General features: G+C 33.5%; 1 protein-coding gene across 1 annotated transcript in view; it reads right to left on the reverse strand.

Annotated features, from left to right (window-relative positions):
- The window catches only part of LOC118186283 (disintegrin and metalloproteinase domain-containing protein 10 homolog), a 77,217-nt gene extending 54,476 nt beyond the window's left edge, over positions 1–22,741 (reverse strand). Inside the window, exons 1-2 of the mRNA XM_085827454.1 lie at positions 22,015–22,741; positions 3,838–4,214 (exon numbers count right to left, since the gene is read on the reverse strand). Of these exons, the coding sequence (XP_085683580.1) occupies positions 3,838–4,214; positions 22,015–22,736 (1,099 nt within the window). The 5' untranslated portion in view covers positions 22,737–22,741. The remainder of the gene's footprint in view (positions 1–3,837; positions 4,215–22,014) is intronic.
- Positions 22,742–27,329: the final 4,588 nt, after the last annotated feature.

The raw sequence follows: 27,329 nt of genomic DNA on the forward strand, positions 1-27,329 counted from the left end.
AATCTAATTGGTTACTTTCAGTGCCACGTCGAAGTCTGTTTTGCATTGTCCCATAACTCTTCAAAAGTATGAGTATGATAAATGTTATCGGGATCGATAAAACTATACTTATGGTTAACGCAGAAATGTTCAAATCCGGATCTTCATCTCTTCATTCTGGTGCTTCTTTCGAATTGAATTACAAATTAATTTTATGGTTTTTCGTGCACTCTCTTCCAAGGAGAACGATTCATCGTCCCTGAAGAAATTGCATCGAAGATGTAATTTTCAAATCCATGGTAAATACAAGAACAATAAAATCAAAAGTGACGGCCACAATCTTTAGAATTTGTATTCTCGTTGCGAATTTTGGAATACATTCTTTTACTTTTTTAAAATGTAAATATTGTAACAATTTTAAAAGTAAACATTGGCGATTCCATATAAGGCGAGTTTATCAGAACATTTGGCGATACTCCGGTCCAGATAACAGGACAATATCCCCTTTTTTGTTTCGCCGTTTAACCGATCCCAACAATCTTTCCACCCGTTGTTGGATCAGCAAAATTAAATTTGTGATTCACAGTTAAATGGCTGTAACCAGCCTCTTCAAGGTTTACAATTTGAATGTATTGCCAATCTTTCCGTTACACAGTCTACAATCGTTGATATCAGGGTGCATGTTTCGCAATTTGGACCCTGAACAAAAAGCGCTCACCACTTTCACGGTATAACTCGCCGTATATCCACTGGTGGAAGAAATCAACTCGCGAGAAGAAACTCTCGTTAATTTCTGCTTTATGTTTTAAGGCCCACATATTCATCTTTGAGGTTTTCGAAATAAATCTAGCGAAGAAACCTCTCTTATAAAATTGTTGCAGTCAATCATGATATTCTGACAGATGTTGAGCTGTTTATCGTACCATTTAAACGACGTTAGTTGCCCTGCCCAACAGTAAACGAAACGCAGGGCTGTTAAGAATGGTATTCTGGAACCAGTTGTGGGATGTAAATCCTCTTTTTTTTTTTTTTTTTTTTGTTTACAGCTTTTGACGTTGTACAGTTTACAGAGAATTTCATTTCGTGGACATTTACGCATAACCTATTGAAAAGTAATATATCTTTTTCTGGAAAAACGATGCGGCATCTACCCCCCTCCTCGGTAAGTAAAAATTGTCAAAAATTTTTTATAGTGTTTAAATTAAAAACAATGACTACAATAATATGCTGTTCCTCAAATTTGGTGATTAGAAGTCAAAAGTGAAATCACTGTTTTTTTCCATAAATATTTAAACTGATAAAAGACTATTATCATTTCGTGTGAGTTGCATAATTTGGCGGTTTAATACGGTTACCGCGAGAATCAAGTAGTATCGTTTCATTTGACCTTTATAATGCATTAGTTTATTATTTATCTGTTTACTTTTCGTTTAATTTACGTTTTAACACTTAGTTCTTAAATTTTTTTAATTTTAATTAATTATTATTATTCATTTTTGTTTACTTTTGCATATCGTTGCTCATTGCTGTCAACAAGATTTTCTGAGCAACATAAAAAAGAAAAAATTATCCGTACATCCTAGAAATTATTTTAAAAATTCCTACGTGAAGTTGCGAATGTAATATATATGATTTATGTTTACTACGACATCTCTCCAAGGATTGTTTCAGATTCTACCTGTAACAGTAAGAACCCTCACACAAACTTTCAGCATTAAAACAATTTCATCTTCCTCCACCAATTTTTTAGTGGACAATTTCTTTTTGTTATCAATAAAAAAAAAAAAAAAAAAAAAAAAAAAAAAAGACTTACGAAAAATAAGGCAATTTTTCCTTTTTTTGATGGATTATTTCATCATTAGCATTTACTTTGTTCTTTCATTAGTTAAAGATTGGAAGTACTAGAATAACTTACATTGATGAGGTGACTGAGCTGATATTACTGTAGTATCCTGAGCTGACTAATGCTAATATCCTGAGTGCTACAATAACAGTTGCAGATCTTATTTTAATTTCTAACAGTTATTTAAATTTTTTAACATGCCTTACTGTCTATTCTAGTTTCCCACCGACTATTCCCTGCCACAAAAGGTTTTTAGTATTGCCTTACATGTTAATAGGGTAGATAGCAAAGAGGTAGAGATAAATAAATACTCTTCAACAGCAAATTGAAGAGTATTTAAAGGAAGGTTTCCCTTACTTCAGCAGAAGAGCTTAGGAGTCCTTAGTGGTGCGTTTTTGCCGTCAGGTTACCTTGTTAAGTTAACTACGCTCGGCCGTATTGAATGTACTTGCTAATTAATTTTGGGTCAATTACGTTAGATAATTTTGTACAGCTTCGGCTCAGTTTAATTTAGCATTCGATTAGTTTCTTGTATTCTTATCTTGAGTTAAAGCCCAAGTAGAGGCTTTCCTGTAAGTCTGGGAAAGGGACCATCTGAGTACTTAGTTTGAAATAATAAGTAGTGAGTTATTTGGATTTTTCCTTTACACACTTGAACTCGGCGATAAGTCGCTACATAGTTCAACAGGGTTTCTACAAGGTTAAGCAAAGTGGTTAGAAACATTACGCGGTGATCATGGGATATTTTATCTACCGCCTTTATTTATTTATCATTTCTTTTCAAGGGAAAGGAAAATGGGTTGCCAACATAGTAAGAAGTTAGCCAAGTGAATTCTTGGCGCAAACAGAAAAAATTTCGCCAAGATAAATTTTTTAATTTCTCCGTAAATTTCGCACCAAATTTTACAAAATTATATCTAGGTATAATTTGAGATGTATTATCGAAATGTGGAAAACAAGTGGTATGTTATTTCAGAAAAAGTCCGATTTTGTGTCAAAATACCTATGTTAGAACAATGCTATATATAAATCTAATATATATCCTAAGTCACAATTTCGGGGCATGAAAAACGCAATTTGAATTTTGTCCATCGGCCCAGTAGAACAGGAGTTATAGAACTGTCCCTCTTTTTTTTTTGGCAGTGTACATCTAGATAAGAGCCAGTGCACTTCGAAGCGATTTGTTAAAAACTCGAATGAGATTTTTTTTTATTTTATCTTATTTAATGAAATTGCATCATTTTGAATTATTTCATTCTTTTAGAAATGTGGTTTTGGCAGCAGTGTTTCATTCAATGCTTTGTATACTGGACTGCCGACTGTTGAAAATCAGCACGGTTGCCACTTGGAAAAATGAGGGTGATTATTCTGTGCAGTTTTTGAATTTAATGTTTCTCTTGGATACTATACGTTTGTCGAGAGAAAGCAACTGGAAGTTGGTTAATTTATTTATTAGGATAATTAATATTTGTATAAAGGGATATTGCTTATTTCATTGTAATTTTGTTATATGTAATAAATTTAAAAAAAATTCTTTTTTTGTTTTGTTTTTTGTTTTGGATGAAGTTGTTCTGCAGAGTATAATTCTGCGCAGTTTTTAAATTTAACGTTTGGTGTTCCCTTTAGGCACTTTTCCGGTACATTTAAAAGTCGAACGAAGGCTAGACGCTAGTATATATATAAAGATCTTCTCGTAATTGTAATAAATATGTTTTTGTGTTCATAAATGCAGTAAATATTACGCAACCTCATAAATGTACTAATCATTATATGGAGACAGAAGCTCTACCTGCCGACGATTACCCCACAAATTCATCACAATCCCGAACGGATACCTTCAAACAATAATATCTGAAATTTCCTTTCGATTGGCTGAGCGAATGTGGCGACTGGTTGAGGGAAAAGTGTTTCATATATCAGAAAAAATTTTAGAACCACCTCTTATAATACATATAAAACTTATATGTATAACTTAAAACATTACACATATTTTTAACAAAAATAATTAATATTACCTCCATATGCCACAGAAATAACATTTGTCGATGTTTTCCCACTGTAGAACATCACAGATAAGCAGTAATCTTGAGGTCGTTTTCGAAATGAGTCCATGTCTACATTCATTTCATTCAGGATACCATCCGTAAGCGAGGAAGTTTTAGAAGCTTTCTGAACTTCTACGTGTCCGATCTGTAAAGAAAAATTGTCCGGGAATCCATCGTTATCAAAATCGACTTCGCGGAGAATCCGATTGGCCTGTAAAATGATGATCAACATTTCCCTGAGAGCACCTTTCACATCATTTTCATGGTTGTTTACCAAGTAGCTAGCATCTGCTACAAGTTCAATAGTGCATGTAGAATTTCGGATGTGAAAACGAGGTCTTTGTTTGCTATGGAGAGAAAATAAAATTTGGTAGTTTTTCTTCTTTATAGGAATATTAATCTTTACATTAAAAAAAGTGACAGCACTTCACAATAATTGAAATTTTTTCAAAATCATGAAATCTGACCACTAAGTCTTCGATCAACTTTTTAATTTCTTCAGCGTATTTTTCAATGTTAAAATTGCAGTTTTGATGTTTTGTATGTATTTTGCTGGTTATTAGCATAATAAATTTTGTTTTGTATGGATTAGTGCTAGTGATGATTTCAAGTATTACTCTTTTTACTTCCTTGTACGAAGTCAAAAGGAAGTATTGTAATCGCGAAAAGTTTCAGGCAGTATATTTCAACGAAAATATCCATTTTGACCGCTATCGAATGCAATTTAACGATGTTTTTGCGTGATATCTGTGCGTAAGGACAGAATAAAAGACACCTTTCCTCCAAAAAAATTATAAAACTGCTTTAAAATGAATTCTGAAGAGAATGTTTCGTCGCGTCTGTACGAACGTATGTACGTACGTATCTCGCATAACTCAAAAACGAGTAGCCTCAGAACGTTAAAATCTTGTATATAGGACTGCTATAACATGTAGATGTGCACCTCGTATTTTGGTTGCAATCGGCAGCGCCAAACGTATATAAATATATTTGTATATATATATATCCAGTCTGTTACCCGGCTCAGTGATCTCAGTTTCTTTACTCTTATATGTTTGCAAATTGTCCATTTTTTGCTTTAAAAATGATTGAATTATGTTGTTTTTATCTTCCGGTTAAGGTTTTTATGCCTTTCGTAATTCTGGAAGCAATATTTGTACAATTATCAACAATTTAAAAGCTGTTTGAGTGCGGTTAAGTTTTAAATAACATGGCGGACATATTTGCTTACATTTGAAACAGCAGAATTGTAGATTTGTTGCCAATCTAGAGAGACTAAGCCTCGCAACACAAAAATAACGCCTTCATTTATTATTGCGAATTAAATCATGCTTAATCCTTTCTGGAATTTTTTCGAGGAAATAAGTGTTTAAGATTTACTTTAATTTTTAATGCAGATATTTTGAGTTTATGTATTTTTGCCTTGTCGCGAAGTGAGAGCTAAATTAATTGAATGAGAAATACTAAATCGTCTGTGAAAAACTGTTTCTTTTCTGTTTTGTTTGCTTAATTTCTTTCATACATCGTTTTAGCTTTATTATAGTATTTGAATAGAACATGTGGCAACGATAATTCTTCAAATGATATAAATTTTGTGCATTCAGAGTGTCGTTATAGTAAACAAATATAGTGAATTTTAAAGAGTGCATTTATTCTATTGTGGTTTATGCGCTGTCGACAAAGTAGATTTTATTCAATCCAATCAATTTAAATGAAATTCAAGAAAAAATGCGTATAATTTAATATTTCGTACAAGGAAGTCATGTGGTGTACACATCAGATTTTTCAATTCTAATTTGATATTATGTAACTTAGAAATGAAATCTGTAAGAGATGGTAAATCATTGAGCCAAGTTTCATCATTTAAATTTGCACATTCTTGATATTTATCATTTTTGATAATTTATAAATTTGCACGTTTTTCATCGACTTTGAGAAAATGTTTTATTTCATTTAATAAATCACGAAACTGCTTCAGAACTTTACTTCTCCTCGGGACACCTTACATCGGTACGCAATAAAAATTCTGACTGCCCTTCATCAAATCGCAACTGGAAGAGATGTCGTTTGCAACACCTTTCTCGAATGGAATTAATAATTTTGATTGCTAGGTCCATTATTTCTTTTGTATTTAATCTTTTACTGCCTAAATTTCTGTTGGTGAATTATGCCGTGGTAGCTAAAAAAAAGGTTATGAAGTTACCATCAATTTGGCATAAATTTATTAGTCCATTTATGCAGCTCTTTATCATATTACTACTGAAACTAATTTAAAAAGTTGCCATTTCAAATTATTGAAGAAGTGTATAAGTAATTATTGAGGAAGTATTATAAGACTTTCATCAAGGATTTTGCTCATATGAGCCACTGGAAGCAAACACGGCATTCGGAAGCAGGTGGCAAAATAGAAATCTCCGCAGATGCATTGGATTTTATGGTTGGAGCAGTGTTTATGTAAGATGGACAGCCGGTTGCATATTTTAGCAAGACACTTAGCCCGACTCAAAGAAATTATGCCACTACTGTGAGAGAACTTTAGCAGTCATTTTGGTGGTACCAAAATTTCGAGTGTATTTTGGAAAGTTCATGTGAATAAAAACCACGCAGCCGTCATTCGTTTGTATTCCGGGAAGAATTTATCATCCAGAATCACACGATGGGCCCTTAAATTGCAATAATATAATAAAAATATAATTTAATATTTAAACATACTGCCGGGGAAGCAAATATTGACGAAAATGTTAATAAACTAGATAATGAGGGGAACGAAGTGAAATGTGCAATACTAACGTAAAATTTAGATTCTCGAGAAACAGTTACTTCAGAACTACTCAAAAAGCTGGAATTTAAAAATATTTACTCATATTTGAAGGATCCCGACCACCATGATATGAAGGGTATTAAAAACAGAGCTGCACATTATGAAATAATTGACAATATTTTGGTTTACTCGCAACAAATAAAGTCAAAAATAATAATACTGAATCAAGTCAACGTGAAATACCCAAAGTCAACGCTGAAAAGATAAAGCTGTATTATGAGCCAGCTGAAATGCCACTACTTGGAGATGTTTTGGGGGAATCATCAAGTGTGAACGGCGGAGGGCCATCTAAAAATGCGGCGGACACACAGTCAATATCCGGAATACAAAGTCCGCAAAGAAAAAGGGCCGAGAATGGTGTGTGTGCATGGGGAGAGACTAAGTTCGAAGAGTTTAAAAAAATGCAAGGCTACCTATAACGGGCGTCTAAAAAGACAGAAAAGGAACTTATTCAATGAAAAGAAAGTTTTGTATAAACGCAAAGACTGCAAATGCTTTATGAACTAAGAGTTACAATTGAACGAAAGAGTAAAAAATACAGTCTGATTCCTTAAAATTTATTTAAAAAAAAATTATTATTTTTTGTATTAGAGAATTTTTTACTTGCCTTGGAAAACTTTTATAAACTACTAAATCAGTGAATGTGAAATGGGTTTACACTCCTAACTCCTAAATTAAAATTTCATAATCTCTGTAGGGCCCACCAGCGGCCGAGCGGTAAAGACGCTGAACACTGGTAGTTCGGTCTGAGACTCGAATCCCGCGAACGGGCTGGCTGCATGGGCGTTTTCGTGGTTTTCCCCATGTGTAACGTGTATACGAGCCAGTTTCCCCTAGAAAGTCCTCCACGAAAGGCATCCCTCCCTTTAGGCAGATAGCCCTCGTGTGCTTTGCCATAACTGAATAATCCCATAATCCCATAATCTCTGTAACATTAAATTTCTCGGTCACAGGTATTATTTCAAATGTAATTCAGGATTGAAAGTTTCAGTGTAAAAATGCAATCTTACAAATGCAAATCTTACAAATGCAATCTTATTGTTCTTTTATAAAGCATTAAAGGCCACAACAGATAACCGAATTTATTTCATGCAGTTTCTGATAACCTCTTACATTGTTAAGGAAATCTGTTTCTAAACAATTAACAGTCTTATTACGTAACAAGGAGACCAATACTGTTAGAAATCTAACCTCAACAATTCACTTCGAATAAAGCTTTAGTTCGTTTCTGGAGTGAACTGCTTTCAGAAAGTGATTTAAGTTTACTAATTTAAAGCTTTATAGAAAAGCGATTTCATAATTGAAAACTACTGTTAGGTGGTGTGAGTGAGCTGCAAAACGGCGATTGCAGTACATAATGCGTGGACTGACGCGTAAAATATTTTTCACGTTTTCTATCTTGATACCAACTGCGATTGTGGTCTTTGCATTTAACTATCATGGATTGCAGGCAAGTTGCATGGTTGTATTCTTTATTGTGACAATTATTTTTGTATTATTTTGTGCAAATGATAGAAGTAATGAAATTATTGCGTACTATTTGAAACAGAATGAAAAAATATATTCTGATGTAAAAAGTAACATTATGATTAAACTAAGAAGATATATTGAACCTTTTGACTTTTGGATTGGATGCGACGTAAATAGTCAAGAAAGATGTATCTCTCTTGAAACTTCTACTGTTAATAAAAGTGCAGACTGTTCTGAGAAAATACTTTTGGTGAACGAAAGGAAAATCGACGAGAGTGAAAAACTAATTGATTTACTTTATGATGATGCAAATGATAGTAGTACAAGAAACTTTAGTAGAGAAGCATTTGACAGGCGATACCCGGAGCATCCAGTTTCAGATGAAGATAAATGTATTCAATGTATGAATCCATTCGCGCATGTCGATATAAGCATGAGCAGCGTCAACATTAGAAATATGAACGGACTGGATGACATTAATTTAATAGATCTATGGACAGAATATGCTGAAGCTGACTTCTCTGCAAACAGTCAAATTCCTCCAAAGGACAAGAACGAATGTTTTGAAGAAAGCGCATTTACAACGATTAAAGAAGATACCAGACGTGAAATCTGCAATGAAGTACCGGACTTTGATGAAAAAGTTACCTATGGAGGAGAACTGGAAAATTCATATCCTGGATCTGGCTATATTGAATCAGAAGAAGTGGCCGTTGTAGATGCTGAAAACTGTGAATTGCATATTAATCAATGCATAGAAAATGAAACCTTTGGTAAGACCGATGATATTCTCCGTGTAAGCGCGTTAGGCAATGAAAATATAGAAAGAAAATTAAAAGAGAACGTAGAACAAAATAAGACGGATCTTTCTGACGGTGCTTCCCTGCAGCAACCTAATTCTGACCTATTGCCAACAGGACATGAAGGAAATCTTGCAAATGATTTTCGCACTCATTATGTTAACCCTCGCGTCAGGAAACGTATTGCCATTCGAAAAGCAATAGACGGGCATGTATTCCAACTACTCTCTGTATATATCATTGGCATCTGTACTGGATATTGCATTGGAACCTTGTTAAAGAAATGAGATGACTTTCAAACTGCCTTTGCCAGGTTTATGAAATGTGAATCACCATTAAACTCAACAACACGAAAAACTTAAAATTCAAAATGTATATTGAAAAAATATTTTCTTCTCATAAAATGCATACTGAAGAGCCATTTTAATATTTTAATGTAGTACCCTCAAATATAAATGCTGTTCTCTGATAAGTTCCATTCTAATTTTAGTCTTGTAAATCACGTTAAGCTGTTCAATCAAAATGAATTATTTTTCAAAATTTAGAAGGAGCTCTGAATAAACACATATATTAAGATTAGATGGAGAATGTTTTTCACTTTTTTGTTTCTCTTTTTCCTACTGTAGAACATAAGATTTCATGAACCTCGGGTAATGTTTTAAATACCAATTTAAAAATAAATACGTTGCTTTGAAGAAAACGAATTTCAAACGTTCTCGGGTAATGTTGTAAAAAACACTCTTGTACATTACTACATGTCGAGAAGAAAACAAAATTATCATCTACCTATATGAAGTATCGGACTTTTGCTGAATACCTGTTTCTTGCTTTCCATGGGATGGACGCAGTGAAGAAATATTAAATAAGTTTAATTACAATTTCCAGGTGTGTTGTTTTTAATAAAAGTTTTAAAATATACATTTAATTGTAGGGTTACTATCTGTGTAAATCTAAGTTAAAATTATTTAAAACTGCATAGATCTTAAGCGAGTTTTCGCTCATTCTGGGAAAGAACTCCTTAGATGGATTTAAATAACACTTTTTTTAAAGGCTGGATTTAACAAATTGCGAAGCTTCTGGCTACAAATTTAAAACGCCGCCACTTGCACGATTTAAACAAAAGAAATATAAATGGATTCATGGTTTGAGACTCCAGTATAACATTAACAAAAGTAATGCAAATATGCGTAATTTATTAGTCCAAAGGGACTTGAGTCCCGAAGGACTATTAGTTTCGTTTTGGTATTTTGCGTCGGACTCATAAATGTCGGTTCACTTTTCAAACTGTTGCCACAAAATGTTAGAGTCCTGCATTATATTTGAAGAAATTAAATAATGAAAAATCTGCATCAATGTATGTATACTTCTCGTATTGTGATAAAACAACGGTACATAGAGTCATCGAATTTTGAATAACGTAATCCTCCAACGAATATGAGCATGTGGAAGACCAAATTTGAAATTTGAAATTTGTTTTATGATCGATTTCCTATTTTTTAATACTTTGACGAATTTTTGATTAACAAACTCAAGGATTTCAAAGCGAGCAATGGCAACGTTGTGCAGAAAAAACATTTTTATCTCCAGCGCGTGAGTCTCTGTATCGGAAATTCTAAAGATATGCTCGTTTTAAAACTATTTTGCGATATTGCTGTTGCACTGGATCTTATGGTTTAAGTGCGAGGAACATGATATTTAATAAAGAAAGGTAACACACAAAATGTTAAAAAACGCCCCTTTGGACGTAATTTAAAATCTGAAACATTTCAGATTTTTTTTTTAATGTTATGTATTTATTTATTTATTTATTTGTTTTAAGTGGCGCCAAATTTTTCTAACTATTTACAGATGTTCGACTAATGCAACATGGTGGGTTTTAACAAAGGAAAAAAAAAGGATTTTTTAGGAACCAGATGAACTTACTAAGAGAAGAAGATTTTAAGAACTTAAATCCTCAGTTGAAGTAAAGTGAAAAACACTCTTGTACATTACTACATGTCGAGAAGAAAACAAAATTATCATCTACCTATATGAAGTATCGGACTTTTGCTGAATACCTGTTTCTTGCTTTCCATGGGATGGACGCAGTGAAGAAATATTAAATAAGTTTAATTACAATTTCCAGGTGTGTTGTTTTTAATAAAAGTTTTAAAATATACATTTAATTGTAGGGTTACTATCTGTGTAAATCTAAGTTAAAATTATTTAAAACTGCATAGATCTTAAGCGAGTTTTCGCTCATTCTGGGAAAGAACATACTCGGCATACTCGGAAGTTTGTGCAATTAAACATAACATAATACTTCAACTAAATCAAATTTCTACTCATGTTTTATTTTCTGGTCGTACTTCATGCTCCTGTCCACAAATTTCTTCCATGTTGGGAAAAATATCGTGTTCATCTGAACCATTGCCAGGTATGGTGATCACATACCGGTCATCTTCAGGCATCACCTCTTTCTGATCCTCATCGATTTTCTCGATCCTCGATCCTCATCGATCCTCATCGATCGAGGTATCTGATCCTCATCGATTTTCGAGGTCCTTGAAAGTTCTCTGCAGCTACGGAACTAATTTTAGGAAAATGTTTTTGCCACGGCTAGCTTCCACCATCCTGGCTGACCTCCATCTTTCTTTCATTTCGCAGGATATTTTTAATTTTCACCGCACTTCTTCATTGTCAAGTGTTCATTTCCATTGTCGATTTTGGTGCAGCTATCCAAGTCTTCCAACACCGTTGCGTTCTTTCCGGGATTGTAGTTTCCCGGGCCTTTCTCACCTTTTGTTGTGCTTCTTCAAGCTGAGTTGGGCCCACCAGCGGCCGAGCGGTAAAGTCGCTAAACACTGGTAGTTCGGTCCGAGGTTCGAATCCCGCGAACGGGCTGGCTGCATGGGCGTTTTCTTGGTTTTCCCCCTGTATAACGTGTATACGAGCCAGTTTCCCTTAGAAATTCCTCCACGAAGGCATCCCTCCTCTTAGGCAGATAGCCCTAGTGGTCGTAACTTCTTCTAACTTAGATGTTCTTGTCCATGAACCTTTGTTAAATTCTTTGACATTTTCCATCTTTCTTGGACCTTTTATGCTTGTATGTATCTTTCCTTTTGGAAATTATATCAAAATTCGAACTTTTCCTTTTTTTGCTTAACCGGCAAATTCCCTTTTGTTCTGCGAGCTTTCTTTAGACAGATGGAACTACTGCACCTACTGTTTATGATAATTTGCTACATAACTGCGAATAATTTTAATTATATTGCTATCTTTCCCCTCTGCAATATATGACAGTGGCTCAGAAAGGAACATCTTAAAATACGTTATGCGAAGACCCGCGTACATGTCTCAAACATTTGACTTGGCCGTCATCAGAAATTATTTATAATTGAACTCATAATTTTAATACTAATTTATGTAGAAACTATATTCACGGATGCACTTCGGATAAGTACTAACGCTTTACCCGCTTTCGGAAATGAAAAAAATCTGATGTGCACACCACATGACTTCCTTGTACGGAATATTAAATTATACGCATTTTTCTTGCATTTTATTTAAACTTATGTAGATTGAATTAAACCTACTTTGCGGACAGCCCATAAACCACAATAGAATAAATGCATTCTTTAAAATTCACTTTGTTTACCATAGCGACACTCTGGCGCTAGGTTTACTTAACAGTATTATATTTCGTTCATATTATAACTCAGAATTTCTTCTCAGAAAATGTATATCATTTAAAGAATTATCTAATCGTTGCCACATGTTCTATTCCAATACTATAATAAAGCTAGAACTAAGTATAAAAGAAATTAAGCAATCAAAACAAAAAAGAAACATTTTTTCACAGACGATTGAGTATTTCTCATTCAATTAATTCAGTTTTCACTTCGCGACAAGGAAAAAACACATAAAAACTCAAAATATCTGTATTAAAAATTACGAAGTAAATCTTAAACGCTTATATCCTCGAAAAAATTCCAGAAAGGATTAAACATAATTTAAATAATAAATGAAGGCGTTATCTTTGTTGTTGCGAAGCTAAGTTTCTCTAGATTGGCAACAAATCCGCTACTCAGCTGTTTCAAATGTAAACAAGAGCAACGGCCGCCATCAAATTAGGCTTAGCGGCACTTAAACAATTTTAAAATTGTTGACAATTCTAAAAATATTGCATACAGATTTACTAAAAGCATAAAGCCCTTAAACGGAAGATAAAAACAACATAATTCAATCATTTTTAAAGCAAAAAATTTACAATTTACAAATATATAAGAGTACAGAAACTGATATCACTGAGCCGGGTAACAGAGTGGATATAATTATAAATATATTTATATACATTTGGCGCGGCGGATTGCAACCAAAATAAGAGGTGCACATCTACATGTTATAGCAATCCTATATACAAAATTTCGACGTCCTCAGGCTACTCGTTTTTGAGTTATGCGAGATACGTACGTACGCACGTACGTACATACATTCGTATAGAAGCCATGAAAAATTCTCTTCAGAATTCATTTTAAAGCAGTTTTTTAGTTTTTTTTTTTGGAGGAAAAGAGTCTTTTATTCTGTCCTTACGTACAGATATCACGCAAAAACATCGTTAAATTGCATTCGATAGCGGTCAAAATGGATATTTTCGTTGAAATATGCTGCCTGAAACTTTTCGCGATTACAATACTTCCTTTTTACTTCGTACAAGGAAGTAAAAATTGCCCAAGACAGAAAGTTCAAAGAAAATATGTCTGGGCATCATAACCTACGACCAAGCAGCCCAGGATAAAATATCCCAAGAAAAAATAGTCCAAAGAAAAGAATTCGATACCACGAACACGTTTTAATTTATTTGGGGTATAAATACTATATAAAACGCGATATAAAAGAGTGCCTTTGCCGGTTTTTTTAAATCAGTAACTATGTTGTGCACAAAAATACAGTATAAAAATTTTGGGTAAACTCTACACGACTTCTATGCACGACGTATGAAATTCTAAGCATTCTTTGCTGCACTATATCTGAATTGATTTCCCCGGGTTTCTCATATGTAGAGTTCTTCTACTTACATTAATCGTTCCGTCGTGGCCAGTTGAAAATGGCAGCAAAAATTTCAGATTTTGAAAAGAAATATCCCATTAAATTTTTGTAATACGGGGATCAAAAGACTTGTATATATATTTTTTATGACAAGTATAAACGTTTCTCGTATAAAAATATAGGCACTGGAGCACTGAGTCAAAAGCTAGACATAAGCATCTTTAGCAAAACGTAAGTGAACTTCTAGAAGCTTTAAAACAACACCGTTTCCCTTCTTAAGTGGCCCAATTTTTTGCTGTAGCTTTTAGAAGGATCGCAAATACAGCTAATATTATTAATTGGGAACGTATTAATAATTTAATTCCGTTTATTGAAGAATAGAACCTAGTTTATTCTATAAGAGTGCATTGATATAAGTTAACCATCATGTTCTGGATACATTCTAGTTTTCACAATGACTGTTAAAATGAATTCACATTCTAAGCTGCTCTTAAAACGATTCTTAAAATTTAAAGGAGACTTAAGCGGCTGTTCGAAAGTTAAAGATTCGATGGTATATTGGTATATTAGATTACGGCGAAGCACTCGAGGGCTATCTGCCTTAAGGAAGGGATGCCTTCGTGGATGACGTTTTAAGGGAAAGTGCCTCGTATACACGTTACACGTAAGGAAAACCACGGAAACACCCATGCAGCCAGCCCGTTCGAGGGATTCGGACCTCGGACCGAATTACCAGTGTTCAGTGGCGTTACCGCTCGGCCGCTGGTGGGCCTTAAAGATTCGAGAAAGGCTTATAACGATGGAAAGAGGTCGGGGCAAATAAACCAGAATTTACGTGGCAAGCGACCTATGGAATGACCTTACCAGGCCAATGGTAAAATTCCAGACGAACCTAAGGAGATTTACGACGGAATATCAAGTATCAAGAACGTCTCAAACGAGGACGTGCTAGGTTTTAATTCAGTCTTTGTAATACGTATCATTTCACAGTGTGAAAGGACGAATTCAAACATTTATTTATTTTTTCGAATGTCCCTGTTTCTGATAAAAAAAGCAAAATCTATGGTGACTTTTACTCTCGACCGATAGCAATATTTAGCTGCTTTTCGCGGTGTACAAGGAAGTCTTTCTAAAGGCATGATGCTAATGTAAAAGTGCTAAAATAATCTACGTTTTTAAAGTAATTAAATGTTCATTAGAGCCTTAGTAAGTTGACTGAAGTTTGTTCACTGGAGTTTCAATAAGCTGTAAACGTATAAAACGCTACATAAAATTTCATTTTAAGAAAAATTGTTCAATTATTTTTTTGACTTTGTCACTTTAAAATTTCCAAATTTAAGATTTGATACATTTTAATGAATTATAAGATTTATAAATTTAACGAAATGAATTGCACCAAATTAATGCATATTTAGCTAAAACTAAAAACTAATTTACCCATTTTGGTACTTACGTATTAACGACACCGCAGCTGCAGATTTGGCGGTTTTTAAGTGTCGCCAATCTACACCTAAAATTTTTGCGACAAATCATAAATTAAAACGCTTTATTTAAAATCAAAACACTTTCAAAAATCAAAACACTTTGTTTAAAATCAAAGTAGTCAATCGGATTTTGGTGGAAAATAGGCCGATATAGAGTTTAACACAGATTCAAAACAATCTGTATTTTCTTTGACCTGATGCTATCGCCATATGAACTCTGCTAAATAAGATTCTAAATAATGTTCCGCTGTTCCCCTATGTCTCTTGTTCCTCCATTTAGCACTGCCTTACATTCTCTCAAGTGTTTGTGTATGAACTCCTGAATCAGGATCAATAAAATTGGGGCCCACCAGCGGCCGAGCGGTAAAATCGCTGAACACTGGTAGTTCGGTCCGAGGTTCGAATCCCGCGAACGGGCTGGCTGCATGGGCGTTTTCGTGGCTTTCCCCATGTGTAACGCGTATACGAGCCAGTTTCCCTTAGAAAGTCCTCCACGAAAGGCATCCCTCCCCTTAGGCAGATAGCCCTAGTGTGCTTTGCCGTATTCTCAATACACACACACAATAAAATTGCATTTATGATTAAGTTTAGCATGCAGGAATCCTTCTTTTTCTATTCTATTTGTTTGGTAACCTTTCCAACTCTAAAAATAAATTGTGCTACCATGTGCAATGTTTTCAATAATTTTTTTAAGAAGGGTAGAGCCAGTTCTATTAGGAACAGCGACAACAAACGAAGCTTTTGTTTCTCTACATATACCACCAAACACCCACTGTTCGGGTAATACTCGACCACAATTATTTCTACGCTTAATAAACAAACTTTCATCAATTTCCACAATGCAATCCGGTCCACCTACCTTCTTCTTTGGTTTATTCTCCATATCCAAGACACATAATTCGCTCATGCAATTGTTCAAATCTATAAGAGTTTGATCCGATAAATCAAGTTGCTTTTCACAAAATTTAATCGACGTCGTTTCCTCCAACCAGTAGTATATGAATCTGTACTATTCGGTTTTGAGGGCCGTAAAAAAATTGCAGCGAAAATGTATGCGCAAAAGAGCCAAATCTAACGTACGCGTTGATTTCATATTGCGTAAGTTTATATAGTTCTATATTTCTTAGACGCCATTGACATACTAGTTTAATTTTTAAATTATTTTTTGATTTTAAATCCTTTTTAAAATCCTATGGATTTAACAATTTGGGAATTGCCCATGACGAAAAATCGGCAATAGAATTTTGGGTAAAGTGCAGAATCACCCACTGCTTGACGCGTTTTTAAGAATTGCACATACTCGGTATCCATACGTACATCGACTTATTTTCACTTAAAAAAAAATCCTAGAATTGCACAAAAATGGCACTGCGCACACCCTTGACTTTATCTATGTAAACATCGACCTATTTTCACTTAAAAAGTAAAAGAAAATTGACAGAAATTCAATTGTTTTTACCCTTGTAAAAAGCGACAAGAAAATACGTGAGCGATTCTGCACTTTACCGAGAATATTTTTAAAGAAAAGGCATCATTTATTATAGAAAATTACGTTTGAACAACCAACGAGATGAAATTATGCGTTAGCGACGCAGGCATCCATTCAGTTATGTTTAGCAATTTTTATATAAATTATATTAATGATCTGAAATAGTTATTTACTCTTAGGCTTCCATTCAGTCATGTTTAGCCTTTTCCATAGAAATTATGGCACAGCTTTAGTATAGCCCACCTGGAATTTTAAACAAAAAAAAAAAATATCACCAAGAGCGACGATAAATGATATGATCTGGTAACCCATACTATTAGCCAAACGCAATGTAAACAAGAGGATGGAATTACGGTTACAGCTAATTTAGTAGTCAGTTACATTTATTCAATTTCAATACAAATTACCGACATATCCGTTTACTCAAAGTTTAATGCACGTGCCCTGTATTCTTACTTTTCCGGTATAGATTTCTCTTAAAATTAGTCTCACGCTGCGTTGCAGGAGGAAATACAACATTTTAAATTAGAATTCTACTAAAATTAATATCTAAATACACAATTCATAACACTGTTATTGGTGATTGTTTAACGGTCAGATACCTTGAATACTATTTTGTATATATATTTTTGGCTACTTGAGGTGATATTTTTGCGTTTAGTTATTGCTTGCTGTAAAACTGCTGTTAGTGATGTTGTAATTAAATATTAGGAGATTATAAAGGAAAATTTAAGGTGGGAGTTTTCAAACAAGCGTAAAATTTTGGGAACAGATATTTTATGTATGAATTAACAATAAAGTATGAACTTTTTAGAGGATTTTTGATGGATTGTCGATTATTGAAGGATAACGTTTTCTGTGAAAAATGTAAGATACTATGCTGATTAGTTAGTCAGAAAAAGTCATCGAATGGTAGTATTTGCAAGAAATGTACGGCTGAGAAATCAATTAGGCTAGGATCTTGATTCGCCTGTAGTAAGCTCAATTTTTCTAGAAACTTTTTTTTTTTTTTTCCAACGCGAATCAATGGAGTTGCTTATGCGCGCATTTCTGCAATTCTCCGATTTCTTTTAAGTGAAAGAAGATTTCTTAGTATATGAGCAATGCAGTGTTTATTCAAATTCTGATTTTTAAGTAAAAAGAGATCGCTATATACATGGGCTAAGCCAATGTAGTGCGCAATGCCGAGGTTGTGCGCGGTGCCTAGTTTGTGCAATTCTAGGACGTTTTTTTAAGTGAAAATAGATCGATGTGTACATGGGCACAGCCAATGTAGTGCGCAATGCCGAGGTTGTGCGCGGTGCCTAGTTTGCGCAATTCTAGGATGTTTTTTAAGTGAAAATAGATCGATGTGTACATGGGCAAAGCCAATGTAGTGCGCAATGCCGAGGTTGTGCGCGGTGCCTAGTTTGTGCAATTATAGGATGTTTTTTTAAGTGACTATAGATCGATGTGTACATGGGCAAAGCCAATGTAGTGCGCAATGCCGAGGTTGTGCGCGGTGCCTAGTTTGTGCAATTCTAGGATGTTTTTTTAAGTGAAAATAGATCGATGTGTACATGGGCACAGCCAATGTAGTGCGCAATGCCGAGGTTGTGCGCGGTGCCTAGTTTGTGCAGTTCTAGGATGTTTTTTTAAGTGAAAATAGATCGATGTGTACATGGGCAAAGCCAATGTAGTGCGCAATGCCGAGGTTGTGCGCGGTGCCTAGTTTGTGCAATTCTAGGATGTTTTTTTAAGTGAAAATCGATCGATGTGTACATGGGCAAAGCCAATGTAGTGCGCAATGCCGAGGTTGTGCGCGGTGCCTAGTTTGTGCAATTATAGGATGTTTTTTTAAGTGACTATAGATCGATGTGTACATGGGCAAAGCCAATGTAGTGCGCTATGCCGAGGTTGTGCGCGGTGTTTAGTTTGTGCAATTCTAGGATGTTTTTTTAAGTGAAAATAGATCGATGTGTACATGGGCAAAGCCAATGTAGTGCGCTATGCCGAGGTTGTGCGCGGTGCCTAGTTTGTGCAATTCTAGGATGTTTTTTTAAGTGAAAATAGATCGATGTGTACATGGGCAAAGCCAATGTAGTGCGAAATGCCGAGGTTGTGCAATTCTCTGATATTTTTAAGGTGGAAATGGATGGATGTGTACATGGAACCGAGCTTTGATGTTTTTCGGGCGAATACGGATCGTTGTTTACAAAGGAAAACGAGATAATGTGTGATGACGAGCTGTAATGTAACGTATTTTATATGCAATGTTTAAAATATCGTTTGTGTATTTTAAATTTGTATTGTTGTTTTAATTGTGATTTATATTTAAGACATCATTTTTCATTAAAATTGTATTTTAATGTTTTGGTTTTGATATGTTTATAATGCTTTCCGACTTACGATATATATCGATAGCCCGACGATCTACCCAACAGTAGCAAAACTGTAAACTTTGACCCTATAAGTAACTTTTACCTCATTATTATAATACTTAGTGTTTGCAATCGTAATCGCACTTGATAATATGAGTTCTTTGGTAATACAGTGTCTCACAAAAGTGATGGGACACTTGTGCTTTACAAAAGGAAACTGTAATAAAATAAATTAAAAAAACATGTAAAAATTTTTTGTGGGTGTGTTTTATACTTAAATTTAGTAACAATTACTACATAACATACAATTTCTCAAAATATTAATTTAATAAAAATACATTTGTTTAGAACGGAGCAAAAAATGGCTCACATAAGTGATGGGACACCATTAGATACTACTACGTACTATGCAACAAAAATCGTCTGAAGTAAGCAATAAAAATATTTTTTTTGGTTTTTATTTTTACTCAAAGCAATTGGCAATAATTTATCGCAATCGTCTGCAGTATGTCTTTCCAGTTTATTTTGGAATTTTTGTGTTTTTTATCTCTGTGTAGCCGTGAATGCTAAACGAAAAGAAACTTTGCCTGAAATTCGAAAATTAGTTATTAAGTTGCATATTGAACGTGGGAAATCTATTAGAGAAACTTCTGAAACAGTTAACTTGAGTCATTTAACAGTTTTCAATATCATTAAACGATATAAAAAGAATCATATGATCCAGGATAAAAGAAGACCTGGCCGACCATCAAAGCTATCCAATGGAATAAAGCTATCCAAATTATCGTTCGAAATATTAAAAAAAATCCAAGAATGAGTGCTCCCAAAGTTGCTGCTGATTTACAAGCATTATATGGAGTAATTGTTAATCCTGAGACTATTGGAAGAGTAATTCGATTTGCTGGATATCACGGTAGAGCAGCTAGGAAAAAATTCTTCGTGAGTGAAAAGAATAGAAACCTCAGACTGGCTTTCGCAAAATTCAACATAAATAAGAATTCTGATTACTGGAATGAAGTTATATTTGCTGATGAGAGTAAATTTAATATATTTGATTCTGACGGTAAAATCTTGGTGTGGAGAAAACCCAGGATAGACAATTTATTAAAATCGGTGCTTCAAGAAGAATGGGGTAAAATCACTCCAGAAATCGCAAAAAAATTAGTCGAATCCATCCCAAGAAGATTAAATCATGTTTTAAAAGTAAAAGGAAATCCAACAAAATATTAAAACCTTTTATAAAGTAAAATGTTTGGATAAATATTTGATGGAAAAGTAAGTGTCCCATCACTTATGTGAGCCATTTTTTGCTCCGTTCTAAACAATTGTATTTTTATTAAATTGATATTTTAATATTTTGAGAAAATGTATGTTATGTAGTAATTGTTACTAAATTTAAGTATAAAACACACCCACAAAAAATTTTTACATTTTTTTAAATTTATTTTACTACAGTTTCCTTTTGTAAAGCACAAGTGTCCCATCACTTTTGTGAGACACTGTATGTGTGTGTGTATGTGAAGCATTGCTTAGTGTTCCTAATTTGTAGTATTTATTTTCTTATAATATTTTCTTTCATTGCGAAAAATTAAATTTTTTATTTATTTATGTGTAGAATTCTAGTATGCCTGCCTACAGAGAATATAATGTGATTTAGAAATTTAAGAACCTGTTTTTCATTAATGTGAAGTTTAAAATTTTTAGAAAATAATTAAAATTGTCTACTTATTGGTATATACGGGATTATGTTGTTACGTAGCAAAACGTTAATTTGTAAATATGATAAAATTGATATGTTCCAGAGTATTAATTAAAAAAAAAACTTTTTTTTTATTTGTATAAATGCTAAAGCTTAAAAATCTTTGAAAATATGGAAGCTGTATGAAATACAAGTATGAGAGACTGCGACGTTCTTTATCGTTGTAATAACTGGTAGAATTCGCTTACTGTATCATGATAATTTTAAATAGAAACAATTTATTATACTTATTTTCAGTTACGCCTAAGCTCAGAAATGTAAATTTAAAGAATTTGATGTTAATTTACAATAATAAACAATTCATTATTTTTTTTAAAGAGAAAATACAAATTACGCGTAGCATGGAGAATACATTGTGACGTCACACCAAATTATTTATTAAAGGTGAAATAGCTAAAGGTTTCCGGTATTGTTTTTAAAATTACATCTTTTTAACCTTAATCATTTTTATTAATCATTTCTTAATATTTCTTTCTCTTAAAACCGTGTATAACAGTCATAAACTTATTTCTATTATCCACGATTTCTGGTGAAATCAAGATGGCTACCATTTTTTTAAACACGGAGTTTCGTCGAAAATCTGGATGGCAACCATTTTTCAAAACAACGTATTTCATGTGCCTTGGCGGCAAACCAAATTCGCCAAACTTTGAAGGTGGGCTATACTAAAGCTGTTCCGAAATTATAATAATAAAAAAGTATTATATGAAATTAACCTTTCATCTAAATTATAACATCAATCTTAGATAGTTATTTACTATTATGCTTCCTTCCTTGCCGCAATTATTAGGGTTGCCGCAATTATTTTTGGCAGCATTGGCATCAACAATAGTTTGGCGATTTTTTACGGTTTCTTGAATAACATAACTAACTATATTTAATTTCACTTTGTAAGAGGGAATCTTTTTCCCGATATCGAATATAAGAATTGTTTACCTCTTTGATGATACGTTTGAGACCGAATGTAGGCTGGAAAAAACACTTGTTTCTGGATCTGCTTTGCCTTGAAAACATGTTATTTTCTTCTTCCCTTCCCTTTTGCAAAAATGAGAGGTAGAATAGCCACTATCATGACAAGTTTCATCTGATTGATTTTCATTCTTCGAACAGCTGGTAAATTTGACATCAGCACCCTTGTAGACGAAGACATTTTCAGATTTGCTCTGATTTGCATGCTTCATCTGTTCCATATATACAACACTACCGTTGGAAAACATTACAGCCCCTAAGAAAACATTATTAATGACTGTACCAGTGACGTAAGAATTGTTATCATTCTTCAGACAGCCTTCATACACTTGTAAATCTTTAATGTCTTCCAAAGGCGTTTCAGTCTTTTTAACTGATTCCGTTACCGTCAGAAGCGCACTTGCAGTAAAAATTGAAGAGTTAAAAACTGTCAATTTAATTTCATATTCTTCTCCATAAAGTCCAAAGAGAATGGTCAGATGCTTTCCCGAATCATTACCAACAAGAGTTTGATACACGTCATCTACCGAATTTATGGTTGTTGACTCCGTAGAAGAATTAAAAGTCCTATAATTGTAGAACTCCTGCCCAAAGCTTTTCTCTTCTGAAAGGCTTTGACAAAACTTGAACCCTAAAGAACCAAAGAGCGCTAGTACACAAAGATAAGAAGTTATAGCTGTATTACTCATCTTTGGATTAGTTCACTCACAGATTTAAAACTTACTGTGTTTTAGAAAGACGCACGTTAAAAATTTTGTTATGTCTCGTGAAGATGTTTCGGTAAAAGAAAAAGATTTTAATCTTTAACGTCTACGTTTTTGTAATAAATTTCAAAATAAAATTTAAAAAAAAAAAAAAAAAAAAAAAACTGAAATGTTTCAGATTTTAAATTACGTCCAAAGGGGCGTTTTTTTAACGTTTTGAGTGTTATCTTTCTTTATTAAATATCATGCTCCTCGCACTTAAACCATAAGATTCAGTGCAACAGCAATATCGCAAAATAGTTTTAAAACGAGCATATCTTTAGAATTTCCGATACAGAGACTCACGCGCTGGAGATAAAAATGTTTTTTCTGCACAACGTTGCCATTGCTCGCTTTGAAATCCTTGAGTTTGTTAATCAAAAATTCGTCAAAGTTTTAAAAAATAGGAAATCGATCATAAAACAAATTTCAAATTTGGTCTTCCACATGCTTATATTCGTTGGAGGATTATTACGTTATTCAAAATTCGATGACTCTATGTACCGTTGTTTTATCACAATACGAGAAATATACATACATTTATGCAGATTTTTCATTATTTAATTTCTTCAAATATAATGCAGGACTCTAACATTTTGTGGCAACAGTTTGAAAAGTGAACCGACGTTTATGAGTCCGACGCAAAATCGCAAAACGAAAACAATAGTCCTTCAGGGACAAAGCCCCTTTGGACTAAAAATAAATAAAACTTTATTTTTCGAGTGCACGTATTATTAACGTGCGTTTTAAGCTTTCTGTGAATCTTGCGATTGAATTTCTGCAAGAAATTTAAATATTGCGTCGTAGAATTACTTGTTAATTATAATTATGTGTAATGTTTGTTTTATTAGCCCAAACGGAGTTAGGCCAGAAGGGCTACTAATTTCGTTTTGGCATTTAACATTGCAAACTTCAAATGTCGGGTGTCTTTTCAAACTGTTGCCACCAAATATTACAGCCCTGTATTATATTTAAAGAAATTAAATAATGAAGAATTTGCATAAAAGTATGTATGTTTCTCGCATTGTGATAAAACGACGTTACCTAGAGCCATCCAGCTTTGACCACTCGAATTTGGGCATCTGAAAGCCCAAATCTGGAATTGTTTTTATTATTTGTTTCATATTTTGTAAAAATACGGAGGAAAATATGATTGAGTGTGAGGACCGAACCTTTTCATACCATTTATTTACAACTGTCATCTAGCGGCTCATCGTTTTCGTTCCGACCATACATTCTATGACGAATATTGTTCATATAGCTGCTTTCTATCAAAGTCTAGCCCACTTGCTCTTATTCACCCTGTATGTAATTTATGGGTACTTTTCCGTTTTGCCGGCGCAGGCGATAAAGTCGCCAATAATGGTACAACCGATGCCAAAAGAAATATCCTCGCTGGTAATCTTTTACATTTTCAAAACAAGTCGCAGCCATTTCTTATCAGATTGATTGCCTCTTTCAATATTGGCATACAATTACATAGAAGTTTTACCAGATAGTTCAATTTTATGCCCTAAGGCCATTCGCCAATTAGGATAAAATCACACCGCTCACCCGAAGGCGAAAATATAGAAAAGGCAAAGTCAAGAGTTAAATTCATCAATTCTAATGAGAATGCACTAAAGAAGTAAAGCACTGCAGTTTTACATAATTTCTGAGTAAGCTATTCGTACGAATTGAAATAATTCTTGCATTTAAACTTGTATTCCAAACTGAGATTTAACTTGAAATTAATGTAAATAATTACTGAGAGAATTGGATTTTTGTAGCGTAGTTTACGTGAGATGAGATCACTTGGGGTCACATGATACGAACCGGCGACTCGGGATGTTGAACCATGAAAGCATAGTAAGTTCTTAAAATTAATGTCTTTTTACAAATTTTACTGTCTTTATTTATTGCCTTTTTACAAAATTTTAAACGCTATTAAAATGTTCATGCCTTTAAAATAAAAAATTCTTAGAACTAATATTTGTTAACATTTTTTATGCGCGTACTGTATAAGTCGCCAATAAAGTCTGCTTGGCGAGATTTGCGCCGGCGAAACGAAAAAGTACCAATTTCTGTTATCAAAAATGTTTTTTTATGTATTTCATGCCCATTTTCTAGTCTTCACATCACTATATTTCTTCATTTGCATAGCACTATGATTCTTATTTTACTAACAACCTAATTTAGGCTCTTCCGGCTACACAAGAAGCTCTTGTAGTAAAAAATGTATTTACATTCTTTTGCGTTATTTTTTAATCTACATTTAAAGTTTGTCCACAGGAAGATACGCAAGATATACTTTAACTACCTCATGAACGTTGTATCGAGGTATTCCTCTCTATAAATGTCTTAAAGGAATACATGTTTTATAATTTTGGAGGAAAGCTTAAATATTGCTGTCATATTCAGCGAAAGTAAAATAAGATTTATTTTGGTACTTACGTATTATCGCAACCAGGCCAAAATTCGCATAAATTGCCAAATTTGGCGACCCTACTTACGGCAAACCTACGTGTTATACATAGTTTTGTAAAAAGAGCATGTGGAGATTCACAAAATTTTCCTGCATTTTCGTGCAAATTTTTGTAATTTATGAGAAAATAGCAGTGTACATGGATAAAGTCAAGAGTGTGCGCAATGCCATTTTTGTGCAATTCTGGGATGTTTTTTTAAGCAAAAATAAGTCGACATGTACATGGTTATGGCGAATACGGTTTTCAAAAGCAATAGCCAAAAGATTTCCGCCGAAAAAATAATTCTGCAACTTATTAAAATTCGAAACCGGAAGGGTTTAATTGCTATTTTATATTTTAAAACAAAATAATGTAAAAAACTGTATTAAAAATTATCTGTAATTAATAAATATACATTTTCTTTGTATTCATACTTTTTTTACTGAAACTTACAAATAGCGCCAACCTGGTTGCGATAATACGTAAGTACCTTTATTTTAAGCATCATAAACATTATAGCTGATTACAATAAAGTTTACTATTAATTTATTAACAATAGTATTGTTACGAATTTGATATTTAAAAAGCTAATGTTAGTTTAATTGTAAATTAAATAGTTTTATTTCCCGCGCAGTGCAGCGCGTGACGAATATTAAAAGAAAGCTAAGCCGGAAAATTGAAAATATAAGAGCGCGTGCATTAAACATTAAATAAATAAATATGTCTTTTTGATTTCGAGAAAGTACGAGAAAATTCTCCCACACGATTTAAAAATCTTATAAAAAGAGGAAAACCTCTCAGTTCGTAGTAGTTGCTTAGTTTGTTGTTGTTTAGAAAACTGCTCTTGTTGATTGTAGCGAATTCGCGGATTAGCTTTCTTTAGCTGTTTTGAATTACGTTCTATTGGACGTTTGAGTAGTTAAAAGATAACTACTGTGAGATATGTATTGTAATACTGCATGATTATTTGAGAAAATTTAATCATATTTGTTGTGATAATAATAAATTTTTGTTCATTTTTCATCGGATTTGTGCATTCATTTCGTAACGAACCCGTACGCGCGCAAGAGTATGTTTTCCCAGGTATTAATTTTAGGCGCATTTTTGCTATTTACGATAAATTCATTTATTGCATAGAAACCATTAGCGTTTGCTTAGTTAACCCTTTCTAGCATCATGTGCACTCTAGTAGACAAAAGTTTAAATTTGTTTATTCTTCTGTAAATGCCTTAACAAATTCCATTCCTGTGTTTATTCATTCTATATTATTAGAACTTTCAACCGTCGATTGTAGATGGCTGTATAGCATCACTAAGTAAAGCATTGCTATTTGGAAAATGGCTGCTACTTCTGTTTCCAAGTTAGTACAATTTTTCATAGTAAATATTATATAATATTGCTTACATTTTTCTTATACTGCCATATTTTATTCATAGTGAGTCATTTTAGACATTTCGTTTTAAATGTCAGTTTGAGAAAATTGTGGAGTGGGTAGATACAGATCTACCGAAAAGAGTGAATTGGAACCCAAATGGACTGCTTTTTAAGCCAAAACACCACTGGAAATGTTTATGTTTGGCAAGGAATTTCTAGAACATTTAACATTTGAATCCAATAGGTACAGGTTACAAAATCGTAGCAAAATAAATTCAATCACAATCGACGAAATGAAGGTATTTTGGGGGATCTGTATGTACATGTCAGTTGTAGATTTACCATTTAGGAGATGGTAATGATCACTGCAAAACAAGCTGTCCACTGTAGTGAACAAATTGTAGCAATTATTTAAAACGAAATTTGAATAAAATTTTTTTTATTATTACTAAGGTTATTTTAAGTAGAAAAATACAAATATTTTCGTATAACTTCTCTAGATTATTTGTATGCAACAAAGGGTTAATAATCATCTTGAACCCTCCGGATAACTACTGACAGTTCATGAAGAGACGGGGACACCCCTAGGTGATGTTGTCTCGCGTCGTCGTATATCTGGCATTAAGAGATACATCAAGCAACATAGTAAGGTATTGTAGCCGTTGTGCCTCAGATAACGAAAAAATGTTTTAAACCCATTGCCTTGGGCTAAAATAGAATT

The sequence above is a fragment of the Stegodyphus dumicola genome, chromosome 12, assembly GCF_044657685.1.
Source record: "Stegodyphus dumicola isolate Sdum_Otavi_A_Nest chromosome 12, ASM4465768v1".
NCBI lineage: Eukaryota > Metazoa > Arthropoda > Arachnida > Araneae > Eresidae > Stegodyphus > Stegodyphus dumicola.